At 43.6% G+C, this 20819-nt stretch overlaps 1 protein-coding gene across 4 annotated transcripts in view; it reads left to right on the top strand.

The window, feature by feature from the left end:
• Positions 1-18125, top strand: part of BBS2 (Bardet-Biedl syndrome 2) — a 28441-nt gene extending 10316 nt beyond the window's left edge. For 2 of the 4 annotated variants that reach the window (XM_019535630.1, XM_019535632.1), the window contains 12 exons: positions 727-831; positions 2372-2458; positions 3752-3887; positions 6709-6848; positions 9274-9421; positions 9885-10056; positions 10894-11023; positions 13061-13192; positions 14376-14513; positions 15008-15120; positions 15957-16105; positions 17564-18125. In XM_019535630.1, coding sequence (XP_019391175.1) covers positions 727-831; positions 2372-2458; positions 3752-3887; positions 6709-6848; positions 9274-9421; positions 9885-10056; positions 10894-11023; positions 13061-13192; positions 14376-14513; positions 15008-15120; positions 15957-16105; positions 17564-17670 — 1557 coding nt within the window. In that variant the 3' untranslated portion in view covers positions 17671-18125. The remainder of the gene's footprint in view (positions 1-726; positions 832-2371; positions 2459-3751; positions 3888-6708; positions 6849-9273; positions 9422-9884; positions 10057-10893; positions 11024-13060; positions 13193-14375; positions 14514-15007; positions 15121-15956; positions 16106-17563) is intronic. The other 2 variants (XM_019535634.1, XM_019535633.1) reach the window with 2 other exon arrangements.
• Positions 18126-20819: the final 2694 nt, after the last annotated feature.

Consider the following 20819-nt stretch of genomic DNA (forward strand, 5'->3'; position numbering starts at 1 on the left):
GGCCCCTACCCTGGGAGTCTTTAAGAGGAGGCTAGATGAACACCTTGCTGGGGTCGTTTGACCCCAGTAATCTTTCCTGCCATGGCAGGGGTTTGGACTAGATGATCTACTCAGGTCCCTTCTGCCCCTAGAAACTATGAAACTATGGTCACTGGTGATTGTGTCCCAGAAGGAGCTCAGTCCCACGAACAGTTAAACTTTTGTTTAGTCCCACTGGTTTAATGCTAAGGATTTCTGCAAAAAGTTCCCACTGTTGTGGTTCTCCCACAGTTGATACCCCTGGCCTGGTAGCGTGGAGCCGGAAGACACAGCGACCAGCATTTCCTCTGATCAGAGCTGATATTAAAGACGCATTAAAAACCACTGTGGCTTTGCTTGTGCTCCCACTCAGGTTTCCTCCTTCCACAACCGTGGTGTAGACACAATTGAAGAGTTTGATCCGTGTTTTCACATGTAGTTCCATTAATGTCAGTTAAACTACTTTGTGTGGGTACGTAAGTGTTATCAGGATGGGCACTTAGTGATTTTAAACAACTTTTTTCACAACTATTAAAATATTTTAATGTTCTTTGAGGAGAGACGTTATCCCCAGTTCGTTGTAGCTTACGCCATTAGTTTTAATGTAAATAGATCTAACACGATACAGAAATGGCACATATTCTATTGTTTGTTACTTTAAGCTACACAAATAGAGATGTTATAACTCATACATTTTCTCTTTTTCAGACCATTACCGCGCTTAGTCCCATGTATGGCAGTCGGTTTGGCTATGCTCTTTCTAATGGCACAGTAGGAGTCTATGATAAAACAGCTCGCTACTGGAGGATTAAAGTTAGTACAATCAAATCTGTACTGAAGAGAGAAATCAGAATATTAGAGCTGAGAATTTTGAGACTCTCAAAGGGGATTTCGACACCCAGTTACCATTACAATGATCAGGAATTAGGCATCTAAATCCCATTGGGTGGCTTTGAAAGTCTCAGTTGAGGTGTTTTATGTAAACTGTTTTTCTAATTGTTTCTCCATCATAAGTATACATATAAAATTAATATCAGGTAACTTGCACTGCTGGAGCTGTGGTTATTGGCCTTTGTGTTGGGGATATAGCCATAAGGAGGATTTTGAGTTCATAACTGCATAATGCCTTGGGGTATATAGTTTTCAGATACCTCAGAGGTACACTCATTTTACATAAAGTTCGTTAGATATGTTGTGTCTGGGAGTTTAACTACAGCAGTGCTGTTCGCTGTTGTTCTGTTCATGGAAGACATGTTAATGCCTGTAAAATCATCTTGTCCATTCTTCAGAGAGCAGGACAGGATTCTTCCCTGTACAGTATGTTTTCAGGTGCTTTTAACATGCTGGGTTTATCATATTTCCTTGCATACGACACATCTCCAAAAAAAACACACACCTGTTTTTGGAAGGCAGAATGTAGAAAAGAAAAGATTTTTCCAGTCATGGCCCCATGCGTGACAAAGTAAGTCCTCCTGGGAACATAGGAAATGTGGTACTGAGAAGTTCCTGGTGTCAGCTGTCTCATTTCCATTGTCTCCTAGGATGTTGCATGTCCTTGATGCTCCATGTTCCCCAGGCCTTTGCAAAAGTCAGTAGCAAGACTTAGTTCTTTACTATAAGTAGTTCTCTTTATAAGTTCTTGTAAGTAAAGTGTCATTTCCATATCACAGGCCTCATCAGGATCCTACCAACAGCAAACTTGCTGCTTCAGGCACAAGCAACAGTGCTCAATAGCTACGGCTAGGAGAGGGCTTCACCATCTTGGCAGCTGCATGGCCTTTACAGTGTCTCCAGGCTTGCTTCTTTTCAAATGAGAAAAACAACTTCTTCACTTAAAACATGCACCCTTGTTTTGTGGGGCTGATTTTAGGGGGGGAAAGGTGCATGTTATGTATGAGAAAATATAGTAAATGTTTAAAGCAGTGGGGCTTTAGGAGGACCACAAAATGATTTTCCTAAATTTTCTTAATGATGGTGACTAGAGCAGCAATTATATTACACAACATTTTGGAGATTTGCTTTTGGACTAAAGGGATTCCTCACTTACAGAGAAGATTTATAAATCTGAAGCTGTAGCTTCAGTCTTTTGCATGTTCCATTGTATTTGTGGGAGGAGAGGCCTGATAATCCCTTGGGATAGAAACATCAGAGGGACAGAGAGGCTCCTTGGAGAGCATGGGCCTGTGTGTGAAATGCAAATGCTGAGATTTTGGAGACTTATGGATAGGGATGCTCTGACCCTGTTAAGAGACATCTGGTTTTATCTGTATGTAATCTATACTTAAGTGCCCTACATATTTCAAGCCCTTCTGGTAAAAAAGAGTAGCTTAATAATTCTTTGTTTTTTTCCCAGTCTAAAAATCATGCAATGAGCATACATGCATTTGACCTTAATTCTGATGGAGTATGTGAACTTATCACTGGATGGTCTAATGGGAAGGTGAGTTTGAATTAAAAGAGAATATATAGCTGTAAAACAGGAGATTTTTATTTGAACAAAGCTGTTTCATTGTACAAGGTTTAAACAGGCAAACCATTCAAAAGGATATTATCAATTAAGCTCTGAAAAAAATGTTACAACAACCCTGTCTTAGCTGATGAATCTAGTGTCAGATGCAAATTGATTACAGAAAAATTCCTTCCTCTGTTTAATTCAAAATTGATTGGTAAGGTATGGTAGGCTGTTTCTATGGTAGCAAAGATGGTATGACATTTCATTTTTTTTGAAATTCTTCTTTCATTTCTTCTTCCAGGTTTATGTATTGAGCACACCCTAGTGGTATTTTTCCAGGTATCCTGGATGCTCTTAAAAACTCCTAAGAAAGGAAACTTATTAGGCAATTGTAAGGGAGCTTCACTAGTAATTATGAAAATATTATTACCATGCTATAATAAATTCATTAGTTAGGTAATGCATTGTTGCGTAAAACTGAATTCTGTTCTCTTGCAACACTGTTTCTTAGCATTGCTGTTTGCCAGAAATAGTTGATCCTTCCTGCCATGTCTCCTGTGTACACCATTTGCTAGTGTTTTCTTTTAAATCATCAGTCCTTCCACGCAGTATCCTTTCAGGTTCTTGGGGCTATCTAATCTAATTCACCTCTGAGCTAGAAACCTAGTGCTCCAGGATTCAGTAGAACCCCTGGTAAGGGGGTTCTGGCCTTAACACAGCCTTGTTGTATAGGAAACCTCTACACACTACTATTTTCTCCAGTCTCTGTCATTTAAGGGTCCTTCCTGGTTTTTGAGAAACTGCTGTGTTCTGAACACTGAAAGAACAGAGCTGCACAGAGCGCATAGTCACCTCTAATGAAAGGTGATTAAAGTTCACAATGGTTGTGCATAAAACTAATGCACTTCATCAGACAAAGACTACAGATAAGACTGGATGCTGTAAATGTTGCTTGAAGGTGGTTATTTATTATTTAGTCCTATCATTGTAGCTTCAAGAGCAGCACAAGCTTGTGATTTCCCCTTCCTTTTTCTCTAGTTTTTATTTTTCTCAGGGGAAAGCCTTTCTGAGGAGCAGTTCTTTTTTTTAACTTGAGTACATTTAGATTGCATTTAGTTGTTTAATTTTCGGTAGGATTTTCTTAATCTAATAAAGTTCAACTGTAGTTCCATGAATGCAGCAGGCTTTGTCAGTTAATGTCCTGGAGCACTGCATAATTTATACTGTGAAGTTAGTTTTCATCTTCTTCATGCGGTGTCTTGGGAATGTTCTGTATTCCAGGTTGATGCACGCAGTGACCGAACTGGGGAAGTCATTTTTAAGGACAACTTTGCGTCCTCAATTGCTGGTGTTGTGGAGGGGGATTACAGAATGGATGGTAACACCCAGCTAATCTGCTGTTCAATTGATGGTGAAGGTAAGAGTGTGCTAGTTTAAGCCAAGCAGAAATGCCGAAAGCTTTATCCATAAACTTTAGTGCCGATACAGTCTTTTAGCTCCAGGCCTCCTCAGACTGGCTGTGCTTTATGGTTTTGTGTGTGGTTTTTTGCCTGCCAAATCTGTTAATGTCCTTTGGAAAATCTAGGAAATAGAAGTGTCAGGCTCCCTGCATATTGGGTTTTGAATAGTTGCTCCTATATTAGAAATGACCAAACCTATTTTATTTGCTGATTCAAGAAGCCAACAAAATTCTCTTGCTTGGCAGAAATGATTTTCCTCTGTTAGCTGAGCAGTATTATATTTTGTACGTACTGCAATATTTCAAGCCATATTGTTGAAGGTGGAGGTAGAAGAAACAAACGCAGGTGAGATCTCGTTGGTTTCTTTATGGTGATAAAGAAGGTCCAAAAAGGTCTTTTTAAAATATTATATTGAAAATTCAATGCTTAACAACTTTGTGTTTCCTGGATGCTATGGCTGACTGGAGAACTGATGGGCTTGCATCATTAGATACCAAGGAAGTGAAACTTGAGTAACTGAGGGTGGAAACAGATGTTTCCTTTGTATTGCCATAACAATTTTTATGGTGGTACAAAGGCCAATCAAACAGATGTCCATATACCTTGTCATACCATAAATGCCCCAAATTTGTGGCTGCGACATAAGTGGTATTAATTTGTGCCATTTCATTATGGCAGACATCTGTTAGGTTTCTGGCAAGAGAGTGTAATCAGTCCAGAGCTGCCTGTGCTCTCCAGCTGTCCTGGGCATGTGCTCCTGAGGCTTGAGGGGCCTGATCCTGGGTGCCCTGGGAATATCCACACAAATTTATGCCCCTCAAATCCTGAGAGCGCCTGCCTGGTTTTTTTCCATCTTACAGAGACATGCCTCAGGCAATGTCTGGGGCAGTTCTCTGTGAGCAGGGAATACATCACCCATTGACCTGCAGGATCAGGATACATCCTGCCCAACACATCGCACTATAGCTGATCTGCTTCATTAATGTGTCTTCTAAGGAAGTGAAACATGATTTATCTGAGAACAGAGCTGCTTTTTAATTTAGGCCCTTTGGGTGCAGATTGAAGTAACTTTGAAACATCAGTCAACCTGCAAAGCTGTCTACCTGCTCTCCACTTCCTCTTTGGAGAGGTGAGGGGGAAGAGTGGAGTAGTGTGGAATCTGGAGGAACTATGCATCCTCTGTCCCTGTGCACCTATAACAAGAAATGAAAGGCTTCAAAATAATTCCTCATTTCACAAGGTTCAGCTGCTTTTGAAATGTTTCAAAGGGCACATGTATTTGTAGAGGTGACTCTGAAGTATTTCAGATACATTTGAAATGTTTCAGTTGTTACTAGTCTCCACACCTTTTATGTTTTCAAAATGAATGATCAAAGGAAAGACTCAGAGTCTGACCCTAGTTAGCTGAGCAAAAACAAATGTGTGGTACCAACTGTTTGAGGCAAAAGTCCAAGCACACTCAGCCAGCACAGTACTCTTCTCTGTAATAGTACTCCTGCCTGTTTTTACCACAGGTTGTCAGTTTATGTTTAACATGTTTTGGCCATTAAGCCATTTTCATTGGGAAGGAGCAGTAAGGAGCCAGTTAACAAGAGCCATTTTATTAAGGTTGTTCACCCTGAAGACTATGCAAGTTAACATCATTGATGTGGATTCTTTTCAGGGCAGTAGACAATGAACCTCTGTACTGGAGTTGGGGCATATAGATGCTGCTGTGATAGAAATAATAACCTGCATCTGGGTTGCATGTGGTCTGACCCCTTACAGCCTCTCATGGGGTCTTCCCACTTGAGTCCATTTGCAGGAGTGGCTTCAATGTTCTGCTTTTCCCTTTCTCCTCCTTTCCCAGTTCTTTCTCTTTTTCTTTCCTCATCAAAATGAAATTGTTCCTTGCAGTGGAAAGAGTGCAGTGTGGCATGGGTCATTTCTGTGGGGTTGTGTGCCCTTAGACTTGAAATCACTGAACGGTTCTGTTCCCTGCAACATTCTTTTCTCGGTTGAGCTTGCACAGTCATGCCAGAAATTAGAGGGAGGGTTGGTGCTTCCTCCATGGATTTTGACTTCACTTACAAACAAGCTAATAGAAGTTATAGGAAACAGGCTTGTTGTAAAATGAAAGGCCTTTCTAAGAAGCACGTGGGTCCTGCCTTTCCATGTAAGCTCTCCTGGCTCGGTTTCCCTCGTGTAACAATACCCTCAGATCCTACCTCTCCTGGGTCAACCCTGTGCTCATTATGGCCCTGTCTTAGCCCTGGTCCTAAATCTCCGTGAGTGAAAAATAGGATAAAAGAGGAAGGAGCGTTAGCTAGCTTAAGAAGGTGAATGGTGAGTATGTTGTCATCATACCAAGATGCTGACAGCACTGGGCAGCTGTATAATTCCTAGAAAAGTTTTGTCAAGCTGGAGTAATGCTGAGTACTTCTAAGTAATTTAAGACTTGCTTACCCAAACTAAATACATCTTAAAGAGACCAACACTACTGTGTGTGTCATTTTGACCAGTAAGAATCAGCTTGAGAGAATTATACCAAGTTATCCCATTTATCTTTTTACCAAGATACTGTGACTGGACATATAATGGCTTCTGTACCATTGGGGTATGTCCCCCCAAATATGTTTGGCATTTCTGTCTACTTCAGCTGAGCAGTGTGCCACTGGACATCAGCTGAGGATCTGTCACAATGTTACTTTGGTTGCTGATCTGTTCATGTAGAATCATGTTGCAAAAGCTAAAATGTTAGGGTTGCTACTAAAGATACTGTGCTTTGTTTTTGTTCAGTACGTGGTTACCTGCCAGGAAGTCAAGAGATGAAGGTGAACTTGATGGACAGCACTGCAGAGCAGGATCTAATTCGGGAGCTTAGTCAAAAGAAACAAAACCTACTGCTGGAATTACGAAACTATGAGGAAAACTCAAAGGTACTTCCCAAAACAAGGTGAAAGGCCTGGTCCTAGCTTTAGAGTCAGGGAATTCAGTACAACTCTATAGAAGTCATTAGTATTTTGCTGGTATAAAACTAGAGATGAAATTGGTGTCTTGATACTGTCAGAAGAGGTAGAATACGTTGATAATGTAAAACATTTGCCCCAACTTCTGCAACAGACCTGGTTGTTGTGTTGGTAGGAGCCAGTTCTTACTTTACTAAAGCCTTCCCTACTTTTTTTCATGTGTTTAATGACGTGGCTCTCCTGACATGGAGAATGGAGCTAGATCTTGTTTCGGTGTGTGCATCAGCAGTTGGATGGATAACTGGGTTTTGATTGTAGAATCTTTATAGTTGTTGCTGCACAAGCCATAAAAAGGTCCACAGGTGATTTTGTGAGAAACTGAGACAACTGGATGAGATTGGGAGCAGAGGGCACCCTCTAGCTCAAGGGTGGGCAAAATATGGCCCGTGGCCCCTAAAAAATGTAGAAAATTAATATTTTCCCCAGTAGGACCCAGGGGAAGCCCAGCGGGCTCCCACAACAGCAGGGCCCGCCCTCCCAGGTAGAAGCTGCAGCAGGGGCTTCTGACCTGGGAGCATGTGGCTGCCGGGAACCTCATGTGGGGGTTGGGGGAGGAAGGGCAGGGAAGGAGCCTGAGAAAAAGTGGCCTGGAGAAAAGCTGAGTGTTTGGAGGGGGCGAGTGGCCCCTCACCTGCCCAGTGCCCTGCACTGCAGCCACTCGCAGCCCTGCCTGTGCCTGCTCTGGACAGTGTGCTGTGAGCGACTGCAGCAGGGAGTGCCAGGGTGGGGGAGGAGCTGCTTCCCCCCTGCCACACTCAGCTTTTTCCTGGGCTCCTTCCTTGCTCCTTCTCGGCGTGGATGGAAAGTGGCCCTTCCCTGCCCCATGACTGGTGCTCTCTTCTACAGCCACTCGCAGCCAGTGCAGGGCTGTGGAGCAGGCGCAGGCAGCCCTAGGTGGGCTATTAGAGGCTGCAGCATGGGGCACCGGCCATGGGGTGGACAGGGTGCTGTTCCCCACCCCTGTGCTCAGCACCACCTTGTAACCCAGTCCCACTGCCAGCCTGAGCCCTGCTCTGGCTCCGGGCTTGCCCTTTGGGGCTGCACATGGCGACAGCAGCTGTGGCCCCCCCACTTGCTGTGCCAGGCAGTGTTTGCCACCACTGCCTGTGGGCTGCCCAGCGCGTGAGCTCTGGGCGGGCGGCAGCAGCAGCCAATACTGCCTGGTGTGGCATGCAGGGGTGCTGCAGGTGCTGCTGCTGCACAGCCCCAACGGGTGAGCCTGGAGCCGGCGTGGAGCCCAGGCTGGCAGCAGGGTTGGGTTACAAGCTGGTGCTGAGCATGGGGAAAATGTGGTCCCTCACTTGCCCCGTGGCCAGCACCCCGCACTGTAGCCGCTTGCAGCCCGTGTGGGGCTGCCTGTGCTAGCTCAGGACAGCCCTGCGTGGGCTGTGAGTGACTGCAGCAGGGAGCACTGATCATGGGGTGGGCGAGGGGCCACTTTTCCCTGTGCACAGCATCAGCTTCTTCCCTGCCGGTGAGCAGGGGGTCGGGGTTGTGTGCTGCCCTCTGCCTGTACCACAGGGCTGGGGGGCACTGAAGGTGAGTGGGCGGGGGCCAGCGGGAGCATCGGGCCTGTACTAGTGTCCCAGGGCCAGTGCCAGCGGGGCCCAGAGCAGGGTGGCAGGGGCTCTATGGAGCCGGGCCAGCTCCCCCTCTCCCTGCTGGTGCAGCCCAACCCAGCTTCGCAGATCCCTGCCAGCCTGTGTCCCACTTTGGGCCCCACCTGTGCTGGCCCTGGGACATGGGACCAATGTCCCAATGTCTTGGGACCATAGACATTGGGACATTGGTCGCAAGATGGTGACCAGGGGGCAGGGCATCTGTCAAGGGGTAGGGCTATCCATGCGGCCCTCGACAGGCTGCCAGAACTGGGTAAGCAGCCCTCCACCTGAAATAATTGCCCACCCCTGCTCTATCTTGATACGGAGGAAATAAGGAGAGAGAGTTTTGAAAATAGTTCAAAGGAAGAGTAGATTCATAGAGTAACTGTACTGATTAAGACCTGGATCTAGCAATGCACTTAAATATGTGCTTCAGTCTCATGGGAATTAAGTATGTGCTCAAGTTTGTTTGTTTGTTTTTTTTAAATGAGGTCTGTATACAGAGTGTGCAGTGGCAAACAGATATTATATAAGGGCTGTGTGCCTGGGTTTCAAGAGTTTGAGAGTAAGCTTAAATAAACCATTCTTTACACCACTTCTAAAATGTATGAAAGGTGCTGTAATAATTCCCTTTCCTTGGAGGAGGAAGGTGGTTTTTGGAGATATTTCTGAGCTGCTTGAGTGAAAAAATTAGTTTTGTAAGGCTGATCCAGAGCTGCTTGTGTACATTGCAGCAGATTGAGCTGAGCACTCAGGTCAATGAAGCTGACGGGCAGAGAGGAGTGATTCCAGCCAATACGCAGCTCCAGACAGCTCTTTCCGTTAACCTGGGCGCTGACAGTCAGTCTGCTCATGTTGAGTTGTGTATCTCCACATCAAACGGTGAGAGCGGATTTACAACTGGTTCTTGGAACTTCACATAAATGTTTTGTTATATTTAACTCCTGATTTATCTGTCCCTTCACTAGTTTTCCATTTTCAGTTTCCTCTGTCTGGGGACTTTTCTTTGCAGAGTTTTGAATCAACAGATGTGTCACCTGGTAAAGTTTTCATTCCTGTAGCACCTGACTACTTGTTCCTCCTTCCAGAGGAATGAACAGAAAGTTCAGTAAACTAGTTTTAATGATTTACACAGCAAACCTTACTGGAGAACAATGAATTAAGTCTCCAGCCTGAGACAATTAAATGTGGTCCTTGGTGTAGTGGCTCAGTGTTTATAGTGAATTGTTTTCTATGTTCTTTCTCCCATCCCAAAATCCCTCGTTCACTTGGTTTTGAATGTAGTAGTGGTTTGTTGCCACAGAAGAGTTATTAACCAGTAAACTACTTTCCCCCCTTTCCTAAGACACTATCATCCGAGCCGTGCTGATCTTTGCTGAAGGGATATTTGAAGGTGAAAGCCACGTGGTTCATCCCAACCTCCAGAACCTTTCAGGTCACATTCGGGTTCCCCTTACTCCTCCCAAAGATGTCCCAGTGGATTTACACATCAAAGCCTTTGTGGGTTACAGAAGCAGGTGAGATTTATGGTGGCTTATATTGTGTAGTCAAACATCAGTTCCCATTGCAAGCAGCGTTTGGTGAGAAATACAACAGTGATGTCACTTTGATCTCTCTTGACAGACTTGTCTGGTAGCTGGTCTGTGAATACAGTAGCTAATTTCCTCAGGCCTAGCTCCTTTACCTCCTTGGTCTTATATAGAAGAGAAATGAAATGTTCTTTGTAAAAAAAACGAACAAAAACAGCCAAAGCTCAGCATCTTCAGAAATAGTGTTCGTACATCCTTAAAGCCTTAAGTTTGCTTTATTTAAAGTCAAGGGCAGGTGTGCTCAGAAGGAGCATGAGATGTATCCTCTGAGAGCCTGAGTGTTCTCAGCTGCTTTGAGGAAGGAAGTCCTGTGTGAGTATTTGAAGGCAGAATTTGAACAAGTCACTGTCTAAATAAAATGGCTCTTAACATATATTAGAAAGTCATTCCTTCTGTTCACTTGTATGTCAAGATCAGTTTACCCTGATCTAGGTAGTAGTATCCTTTTGTAAGAAGTGTAAGAAGCCATTGCAGGAGAAATGTAGAGAACTGAATTTGGTTTTTGCCAGGATAGAAACCTTTCCATTCACCTGAAATGTTATTCATAATACATCTTAATTGTAGTCCCTAATAAGATGTCTCCAGCTATGTGTTTGAAATCTTCAGTGTAGGCTCCTAATGAATTTTGTGTTTGTTGCAGGGACTGTGGTGACAGACTATGTGATGCCAAATGAATTATTTTTACTTTAATAGAAGGATGTAGTTGGGTGAGTCCCTGGCATACCAGTAAATTTCTTTTTTTTTTCCCCTCTTGGTTCCTTCTAGCACACAGTTCCATGTATTTGAGCTGACACGACAGCTACCACGCTTTTCAATGTATGCTTTGAGCAGCCCTGACTCAGTCCCTCATCCTCTAAGCTTTGTTAACTTTACAATCAGCGAGAGAGTGCAAAGGGTGAGTTTCATGCCCTGCATCTTATTTTCTGGTTCTGAGCACAGTTTTGGCTTTTGTATCAGGTGGAAGATTTGCAATGAACTTAGGAGTCCCTAAAGCAAAGGGAAATAATGTAATTTACTGTACTGGTGTCAGTAAGAATCGGTGTTTAACAGGAATCATTTACAGCTTGAGTTCATGCTGCTGCTTGTTTTTCTTTTCAATGCAGGTGCAGTAAAATCTCTCCTAGAGTTTCCCTGTAGCTGCAGGAAATTACTGCTTAAGATCAGAAAGAGTTTTTACAATTACCCATTCATTCACTGTTTATCACATAAAACCTTCCTTGCTTGCATTCGTAACAGGAACCCCATAACAGATGAGTAGATTTTGTAAATTAGCAGACGAGGGAAAAACACAACCGAGTGTCAAGATATGTTGTCTCTCTTCACTACGCCAGCATGATTCAGGTTCATAAGAATCTGTAAATGTTCTGCAATTAACTTGTGAAGTCTGAAGTCCTGGGACAGAAATTTATTGCAGCCTGTATCAAGAGCTGCTGGTCCACATCTGTTAATTACTGAAGAGCTACCACACCTAAGTAACTTTCATTGCATAGAAACTTCCAGGCAAAAAGTAACACATTGCTTGGTTTCTTGAAGACAGAATGATCAGGTGTGTGTGTGACCTTCCCCAAGAAACTGTTAGCCTTACCCCTCTGAGTTCTGTCTCTCTTGGACATGTCTCTGGCTCTGGTTATAGGGGGCACCTCACAATCTGAATATTTTATCCTCTGAACATTCCTAAGAGACACAGAAGTGCTGTTATCCTCATTTTGCAGATGTGGAGACACAGAATGGCTAATTAACTTGTCCAAGACCAGATGGGGTGGGGGAGTCTGTATCAGTGCTGGGACTTGAACCCTGAACCCTCCCAAGTCCCCAGGTAGTGCCCTAACCACTAGATCCTCCTTCCTTTGTTAGCTTCCTGATTTTCCTCATTCTTGATCTAAAAAAATAGTGCATTTAATTGACAGCTTATAAAGCAGCAACCTGTTCACATTTCATGGGGCAAAAGAGCCAGAAATGAATTCTGTGCTTACCCAGTAATGTCCAGAGTTCTGGAAAGCTTGTTGTGTGTTGTTAAAAACTTTAGTCAGCTTTTAGTTATGTTCATAGGCAGTGGAAGCCCAGGGCTAACGTGACTTAGCCCCGACAAACGTAGGGCAGCAGTGGCAGTGTAGAGGACCACTGGGCAGCCCAGTTGCAGGCTCCAGGCAGCTGCAGCAGGAGGGGAGGGATGTGCACAGACAGACACGTAGCCAGGAAAATAGTGCCCAACAGGTAAGTCTGAAGGGGAAAGGGTGTGAGGGAGGGAAGGGGCATGAGGGGACCAGGTTGAGGCCCATGTGGTGAGGGAGGGAGTGGGGTAGGGGCTGGGGTGAATGGGGCCCCAAGAAGCCACATGTGATGCCATGTGCCTGCCGCTACTGGATGGGTAGGGGACAAGGCATAGGCGCAGCCAGTGCGTGGAAGGCATACAGCACTGCACGTGGCTCCTGGGCAATGGCAGTGGGGCAAAACCCCCCACACAAATCTGGGGGGTATGTGCCCCCTGTGTCTCTCCCAGGGTATGTGCAGCAGCAGGAGCCCCCTGAAGCTCCTGGATGAGCCATCTGTGGCTCTGTCCCATGACCTGCCCCGGCCTCTGCTCCACTTCCTCCCTCACTGCGGGGTCCTCAATCTGCCCCTTCCCCTTCAGAGACTAACCTGCTGGGCAGTGTCGGTCTGTCTGTCTGTCCATCCATGTGTGTAGAAGTATTTTTTAAGTTTAAGTTTTACTCCCCCTCCCCCCCCATAATGTTTTGTCCTTCCACCTGTGTTTGTGCTTTGTATTATAATAAAAAACAATTGAATTCATTAAATGGAGTAAAATCAATCATGCATATGATTCCAGGATACAGTGAGCTAGGTGTTCTGCAGTCCTTGTATGTGTTTGTTGTATCACAAATACATTCCAGACATTTCTGGGAGTAAAGTGTGATGTGAATTTTTTTTGAAGGTTGTTATGTGGCTGAATCAGAGCTTTCTGTTGCCAGAAGATGCTGAGTTTCAGAGTGCACCCTTTCAAGTCTGTTTCACTTTCCTGCGTGATGCTGGGCAACTGTGCATAAAAATGAAACCCTGTGGGGAGGTAACTTTTTTACCTTTGTTCTACTGGGCTTAGCTCCTATCCAAATGTGAAAGTAAACATGCAGCCATGGTACAAAGTGGAGGAGAGAAGGGATCATTGTAATTTAGGAAAGTAGGGCTGGAAGGGCTCTCGTAAGATACAGTCCAGCTCCCTGCTCAGGGCCAGATCATTCCTGACTAAACCATCCCAGCCAAGTGTCTGTCTGTCTGGTCTGGCAGATTTCCAGGGATGAAGAGTCTGCAGCTTATCAAGGCAGCCTGTTCCAATGCTTGATCACCTTCATAGTCAGAAAATTCTTCCTAATCTTGAAACTAAATTTCCTTTGCTGCAACTTGAGTCCATTGTTCCTAGTCCTTTCTCCTGCCACCACAGAGAAAAGGCTATCTCCACCCTCTTTGTAATCTCCCTTCATCTATTTGAAGAGTGTTATCAAATCCCCACCTCAGTCTTTAGAACAGGAATAGGAGGAAGCAAGCTGTTTGCATTTCCTGGGCTCTTTTTTTGTGCTTATTCTCTCTTCAGCTGTGAATTATTGCCACAGCCTCAGAGCCTTACTGTTCCATGTGCTGCTACTGGATGGGCAGGGGAGAAGCCATAGGTGCAGCCAGTGCGTGGAAGGCATGTGACATTGCACGTGGCTCCTGGGCAGTGGTAGTGGGGAGTGGAAGTGCTAACATTTTAGGTGGGGCATTGTCCAGAGTATCTTCAGTTCTCTTTTCTGGGCATGTGAGGCCTGTTTTACTATCTGGGAGTAAAATTCCAAGCCCAGTCAGTCTAATGGACGATACAGTACATTGTCTCTTCAGCTTTCTGAAGCAATGTATTCTTTTGGGGTTGAATTTGCCCCTGTGCAGAGGGCCAGCATAGATTTGAGGTGGACATAGCCCTAACAGGAAGGTACAGGGTACAGGTTAGCAGTACATGTCTCTGCACAGTGAGGTCTGAGCTCCCTCCAAACAGGAAGGCGTCCCCTGTATTACACTGGGCTCTGGATCTTGCCCATAGTGTTTAATTCTAACAATGTATATTATTGGAGTAATAGATGTCCCAGTGAAAATCTTGCCTGTTGATAGTATTTGAGGATTGGTTGAATACTCTGTAACATGAATCCTACTTAACAGTCATGGGAAGAGAGATTTTGGTGGTGGGGAAGTCTGAAACGTATTTTACTCTTGCCTGTTAGATTTCTGTCAGCACTGATGACATTGATCTAGCTGGCGATATTATCCAGTCAATGGCCTCCTTCTTGGCAATCGAAGACTTGCAGGTGGAAGCAGATTTTCCCACATACTTTGAGGAGCTGCGGAAAGTGCTAATTAAGGTCAGCTTCTAACAAGTGTTTCTAAATAGTGATTTTTGGATGGAGACAAGTCACAGGTAGGAAGTGAGTGGTGTGCATTGCTTGGCATCTAAACCTTTTGCAGCCTTCTGTCATTTAAAACTAAGGCTGTGGCTTGCCATATGTGAGAGTGGCAGTTTCCAAAATGGGATCTTCTCTTGCTTAGTGGTTTGTTATTTTGAAAATTCCCTTATTGTTTCAGCTATTACATGTGAAATTCAAAGCGCATCAAAATCACTGGGTTAGGATCAGGCCCTTATGTGAATAAGAAAGGTTAATAAATAGTGGTAGAACAGCAGTATCCCACGTTTTGCCAGCGGAGAAGTTATTGCTGCACTAGCAAAGGTACCCCAGGGGACGGATAGGAAGTGAGGGCAGCGTATACTTTAGAGTTCAGCTCCGATGTCTCAGATCTTCATTAAATGCCTGTGGTGAAGGCAGGGGATGCTTAATTCATGAATGTTCATTCTTGATAGGTGGATGAACATCATACAGTACATCAGAAACTCACTGCTGACATGGCTGATCATTCCAACCTTATCCGGAGCATGCTGGTCCGAGCAGAAGATGCACGTCTCATGGGAGACATGTGAGCAGCTGTTGTCTTGCTCTGCTATATAGAAATGGTAGCATGGTATAAGTGTGGAGTGGGTACATATTAGTCATACCTGATCATTGTGGTTAACTAGAATTGTTGTCTCGGCTGTCCTCCTTTTGATCTGCCCCTTCTGGATCCTCCTGGATTCTTAACCTGTTCTTTTAGGTTAAGAACCAAATGGGTAGGAAAAGGGGGAGATGAAAACTGTAGCAATGATTCAGTTTGAGACTGGCACTGTGAATTAGCTCGCTATGAGGGAATGGTCAAGTTAGCAGTTAGGCTAGAACGAGTCTCTTGTGGCCAGAAGGGAGCAGAAGCTGGTTGAGGTGAGAAGAAGAGGATGTTTCTTCTGTGAGTTTAGAGAATGTTACTCCCCTTAGCAGCTTTTTCCTCCTGAAGCCAGTGGCTAATGTACACCCTCACTCTTGCAAGAAGAAGCCTAGAGATCCACTGCAAATACTGATCATCCAGACTTACTCTTCTAAAGAAAGAAATTCCTTTTCTCAGAGCTGCCAGTCACTAATTAAGTATCAGAGCAAAAAGCTGATGGGAGGCATGAAAAAGAGAATGAAAATAGGGCACCTGTGTTGAAGTACTTAGTTTCTGGGTGTAAGTAATGAAGAATAACTGTCATGGTGAGAGATGCTTGTACTGGGTACCTGCGTGACTGTGTGTAGCCTTGTAGCTTCAAACACTTGAGAGAGCCAAGTAGCTCGGTCACTACAAGAACAAAATATTGTTGCCACTTTGACCTTAGTAAAACAAGAAATGTCTTTTGGTTTTCTTGTCGCTGGTGGTTCACATAACCCTTGTGTTTGCTCCCCCAGGAAAAACATGAAGAAACGGTATGTAGAACTCTACAATCTGAACAGAGACTTAATAAATGGATATAAAATTCGCTGCACCAATCACACTGAGCTGTTAAATAATCTCAAAGCTGTAAATCAAGCAATCCAGAGGGCTGGGCGGCTGCGTGGTAAGTGTGGGTCAGGTGTTGTTTGTCTAGGGATTCATTGGTTTTGGTCCTCCTAGTAGGAAGGGGCAAAGAATGACGCATCCAAGAGCAAACATAATGGTTGAAGCTTTATTGAAAGGCCAGATTAACTTAGTTGAGTTTGATCCAAGAACAAAATAGTGGAAATTTCCTTACTTGTTTTTCTGGTGCAGAGGAATACAGGTTTTCTGTTTAGACTGCAGTGTTACTTTCCATTTGCTTTAAAAGTATCTCTGAGCTGCTGTATTCCCTAATCTCAAAGGATCTAAAAACTACTTTTCAACTGTAGTGTAGATTTTGGCCCTAATCCTGCAAACTGCCCTAAATAGGCAAACCTCTGCATTGGCACAGAGATCAGCTTATGCACAACAATTGGCAAGTGTAAGGCCTGTTTTTAATGCCCAGGAAAATTTGCCAGGCTGGGTTTCATAAGTCTGAAGTACAGAAAACATATTAAATCTAACATATATAAATATAGTGTGAAAAAACAGCCAAGCTTCTTATACTAGAATACTTTCCAAGCCCTGTAATTTATTTGGCTGTCTCTCCTTGGAAAGTCATAAGCTCTGCCAATATCGACACAAACAAACTCAAATTTTATAGTGTACACTGAAAAGTAGAGCATGCAAAGAAGTTGCTGGGCTGAGGACAGAAGTTCATTGTCAAACCCAATTTGTTTTTCTACTTATTAGGTTGGAAGAAGCACCAGGTATGGTCTCTTGGTATTTCTGTTGCATTAATTACTTGCTAAGGACCCAGTGCTGAGTTACTGGGAATTGTAAATTCCCATGAAAGTTAGTTTGTTTATGAGTGCTTAGTGAAACTTGGGATCAGGACCCAAATGCAGCTTTTGGTAGTGTTAAGGAGAAAAGTAAGTTTTAAGCTTTTTGAGTGTAAATATTACTACCATAATTAAGACACAATTGTTAGTGTCATTTTAAAGCTAAATTGAATTTTTCACTTTTAAGTTTAAAGGAGACGCTATCATATTAAGTCAGACTCTGCAAATTTACCCAGACTACAATAACATCTAAAAATTATTGAAATTGCTGTAAATATTTTAGGTTTTACCATGGTTTACTTTTCTTCCTTTTGAATAATACTAGTTAGATTCACTTGTACTTCTATGAAGTAGCATTTTGCAAACTGAGGAGAATTTCTTGTTGAACTGTCCAGGAAAGTGCCTGCCTTTATTTTTGGATGGACCCCGTTCATCACAGCGATTATGCCAGCTAGATATGGACCTGTAGGCATCTGTGTAATACAAGAAAGAAAACCTTTTCCCCTTGCAATTAAAGTGAAGAAGAATTACCAAGTTTTAAAAAATGTATTATGAGAACCTAAATTTTCAGTGATCAGATGTGACTGGTAAGATCCCTTTATTGGCTTCTAGTTTCAGTTTTGGGATGATATTTTCTCTCTTTCTTGCTCTCTTTCCAGTTGGCAAACCCAAGACGCAGGTGATCACAGCATGTCGGGATGCAATTAGGAACAACAACCTAAACATGCTCTTCAGGATAATGCGTGTTGGTACTGCGTCTTGTTGAGAGAAGAAGCATGGAGCTCATACTTCTAGACTAAAATGATTCTTGACCAAGAGACAGAGACATTGTAGTTCTTTCTCCTGTGCTGTTCCAAAATAATTACCTAGATGCTGGAAGGCAAAAGCACAGGGGTGATGTGATGTATAGCAATGTATAATGGAGCAATGCTGAAAAACAGTTAGTTCAATCTGCCAGCCCATTGTAGAATTCAGTAATTATTATAGATAGCTGTGTAATGAAGCTGGCAGGTAGGAAATGCTATTGTGGAGATTAAAGAATAGGACCAGATATGGAGAAAGGGTTAGAGTTGTAAAATGCAGCCGGGATATTTGTGTAAGTCATTTGAGACAGTTGTATAATTCTGTAATATTTGTCTTAATGCAACCTATTTATGAAATGTATATATTTTATAGTTATGGTACCAATCTTTTCCATTAAAACAGAATGGGCAGACTTTCCCCATACTTGTGCTCAGTTGTGGGATGTGTGCTGTTATGTAGTTGATAATGACACACCTCACACGCTTTGTTTTACAGCTGATGGTGTATTTTGTGAGCAAAGCAGCTAAATCAGAGAGAGAATGTAAAAAGCCAGAGGTGAAGTCAAGGATTTTTGTGGGTGGTAACTTTTATTGGATCAGCTGTAGAGTTGGGAGGGATAAGGACAAGCTTTTGGGCACTACTGTACCCTTTCTCAGGTCTGAGCTGAGGTGAGGGTGATATTTCAAACCAAACCCTTGGAATTACAGCCTAATAACTTTTGCTACTTGAAATCCAGGTCTGAGTTTCTGGGACTGTCTTTCATATTTAGTTACCAATTGCTACTATGTTCTTTAGTACAATGCTGTTGTATGCCACTGCTGCAGGAAGAGGCTGTATTTGTGGTAACTCTCAGTTTGTGGGCTAGATAAAGGCTGAGTTTTCAACCACTGCACGCCTAATTGGCTGTATGGAAGCAACAGAAAGTAACCCATGCTTAGCTTCTAGGCAGCCAGGAACTGTTCAGTTCCCTGAAGTCAATACTTGCGTCTTTCTTGGACTAGAGGACGTTCCACCTCCAGCTACTTATTTTCTGCTACTGATGAATGTAACATTGCATCCCATGGATGCGTAAGAAAAAATGGTGTGCCTCCAATAGATAAGATTTTTTAAAATAGTCTTAAAACAACACAGTAGGTTTTTGGGTTGGAATTTAAATGTGTTTAGCCCGTATACAGGAAGAAGCTGATGCATCTGATCAGTTATATCTTCAGCACCTACCCTCCAATGCCAAACAGCTGCAGGTCCAGGCAACCACTTCTTGTTTCTGCAGTGCTGTTCTTCCTTCTTTTAAAGTTCTATGCCAAGTTCTTGTTCCTTTTAGATCAGGGAATACCTTGTGGCATGTGCAAGCTCGGGGGAAATCCCAAAGCAGCCTTTCTAAATTCCCTTGTTAACAAGAGCAGACAGGGTTCTTTGGGTAAATGTGATATCTTTTATTAGACCAACTGAATAGTTGGAAAAATTGTTCTTTGCAAGCTTTTGGGCACAAACACTCTTCTTCAGGCATAGGGAATCTGCTGGTGTTTGTGCTGGGTGGAATAGAAGTAAATATGCAAAATGCACGTCTGTGAAAATGCAAATACATGGCAGTGGAAATCAGAGGGAATGGGAGACAATAGGTGTGAGACAGGTAGGTTGTGGGGGAAAGAGGGGAATGTTGACCTGGTGATAGAATGTTGCTAGTAAAATGTAGAGAGTTTATCTGGGGTTATCAGATGGCAGGCAGGTTGTAATGTGCCGGAAATCCAATGTCTATATTTAGTCTATAATTTTTTTGTATCCAGTAGATTTATGAAATGAAGCTTGTAGGCTTGTCTACAAAAGGTGTTTCGTAAATTTCCCATTTGAGAATTAGAACTGAGAGATTAGAGAAAAGGAGAGAGTAGCTGTCTTGTGAGAAGTGTGCACCCATAGGTAATCGGGTATTTTTGTCTTTGATAGATTTTTGGTGTGCATTCATTCTGGTGTGCAGTTGTTTGGCTTCTCCTACATACTTTCTATCAGGGCATTCAGTGCACTGGATGAGCTATATTACATTTCTGGAGGTGCAGGTGTAACATCCAGGAATGGTGATGGTTCTGTCATAGGATGTAGTTATTGTTGGAGTGGTGGAGATTGGATTTTGTCTCAGCATGGTCTAAATCCGTTTGGTGTGCTTTGGGCCATAGTAAGTTTGCTTCTGGTGATGAGGTTGGTGAGGTTTGGTGCTTGTTTAAAGGCTAGGATGGGTGGTTCTGGAAAGATCTCTTTAAGAATTGGGTCTTCTTCTAGCATCGGTTGCAGTTGTTTGAGGATTTTCTGTATAGGTTCCAGGGAAGGATGGTATGTCATAAAAACTAAATGTGTGTGATTATGTTAGCAAACTATTTTTAAAAGACAGGCTCTGGCTATGGGCAGAGGTAACTTTTAACCACATCAAAAAGGGCAGGGGAAATCACTGATTGCAGGTGTGCATCTGCTGTTACACCATAACTGCTACCTCTGCTTCTGTAGTGACACATGATCTAAATCTCTGTACATTTATTCTGCATGAAACCTGAGTGAAAGTTGCCATTAGAGCTGTGTGAAACTTCAGCAGCTGTTTTGTTTTGGAGGTGTTTCGGCTTGTTTTGGCACCCAAAACACTGAATCCGAAACTAAATGTAAGGCTCCAAAATTAAATGAAACCATCCAAAACATTTCAGAGATGTTTCAGAAAATTTTGGAGTTTCGGAGCCAGGCTTGCAGGGAAACAGAAACTAAGAGAAGGGAGGGGAAAGAGTGGGGGAAGGACTGCTCTGGTTTTGACATGTGTAGCTGGCCAGTGTCTGCAGTCTATCCCCAAGGTCCCTTCCCATCCCAGTGCTTGGGGGGGGATGATGACGGACGGACTGCATGACGCTTCTTCCTGGCACTAGGCATGGGCTGCGCTGAGCACTGGTCCCAGCCGGCAATGGCAACCTGCTGTCATTCTGCACGCAGATCTGGGGGCCTGTGCCCCCCAGGAAGAGTCTGGCACAGCCCCAACCCCTTGGTGGGTGTGGGCCCCCAGATCTGCAAGCAGGATGACAGCAGGCTGCCACTGTCAGCTGGGGCCAGTGCCAGCACCAGAGTCTGCTTAGTGCAGCCTGC

This window comes from Crocodylus porosus, unplaced genomic scaffold (genome assembly GCF_001723895.1).
Source record: "Crocodylus porosus isolate Cpor-Errol unplaced genomic scaffold, CroPor_comp1, whole genome shotgun sequence".
Taxonomy (NCBI): Eukaryota; Metazoa; Chordata; order Crocodylia; family Crocodylidae; genus Crocodylus; species Crocodylus porosus.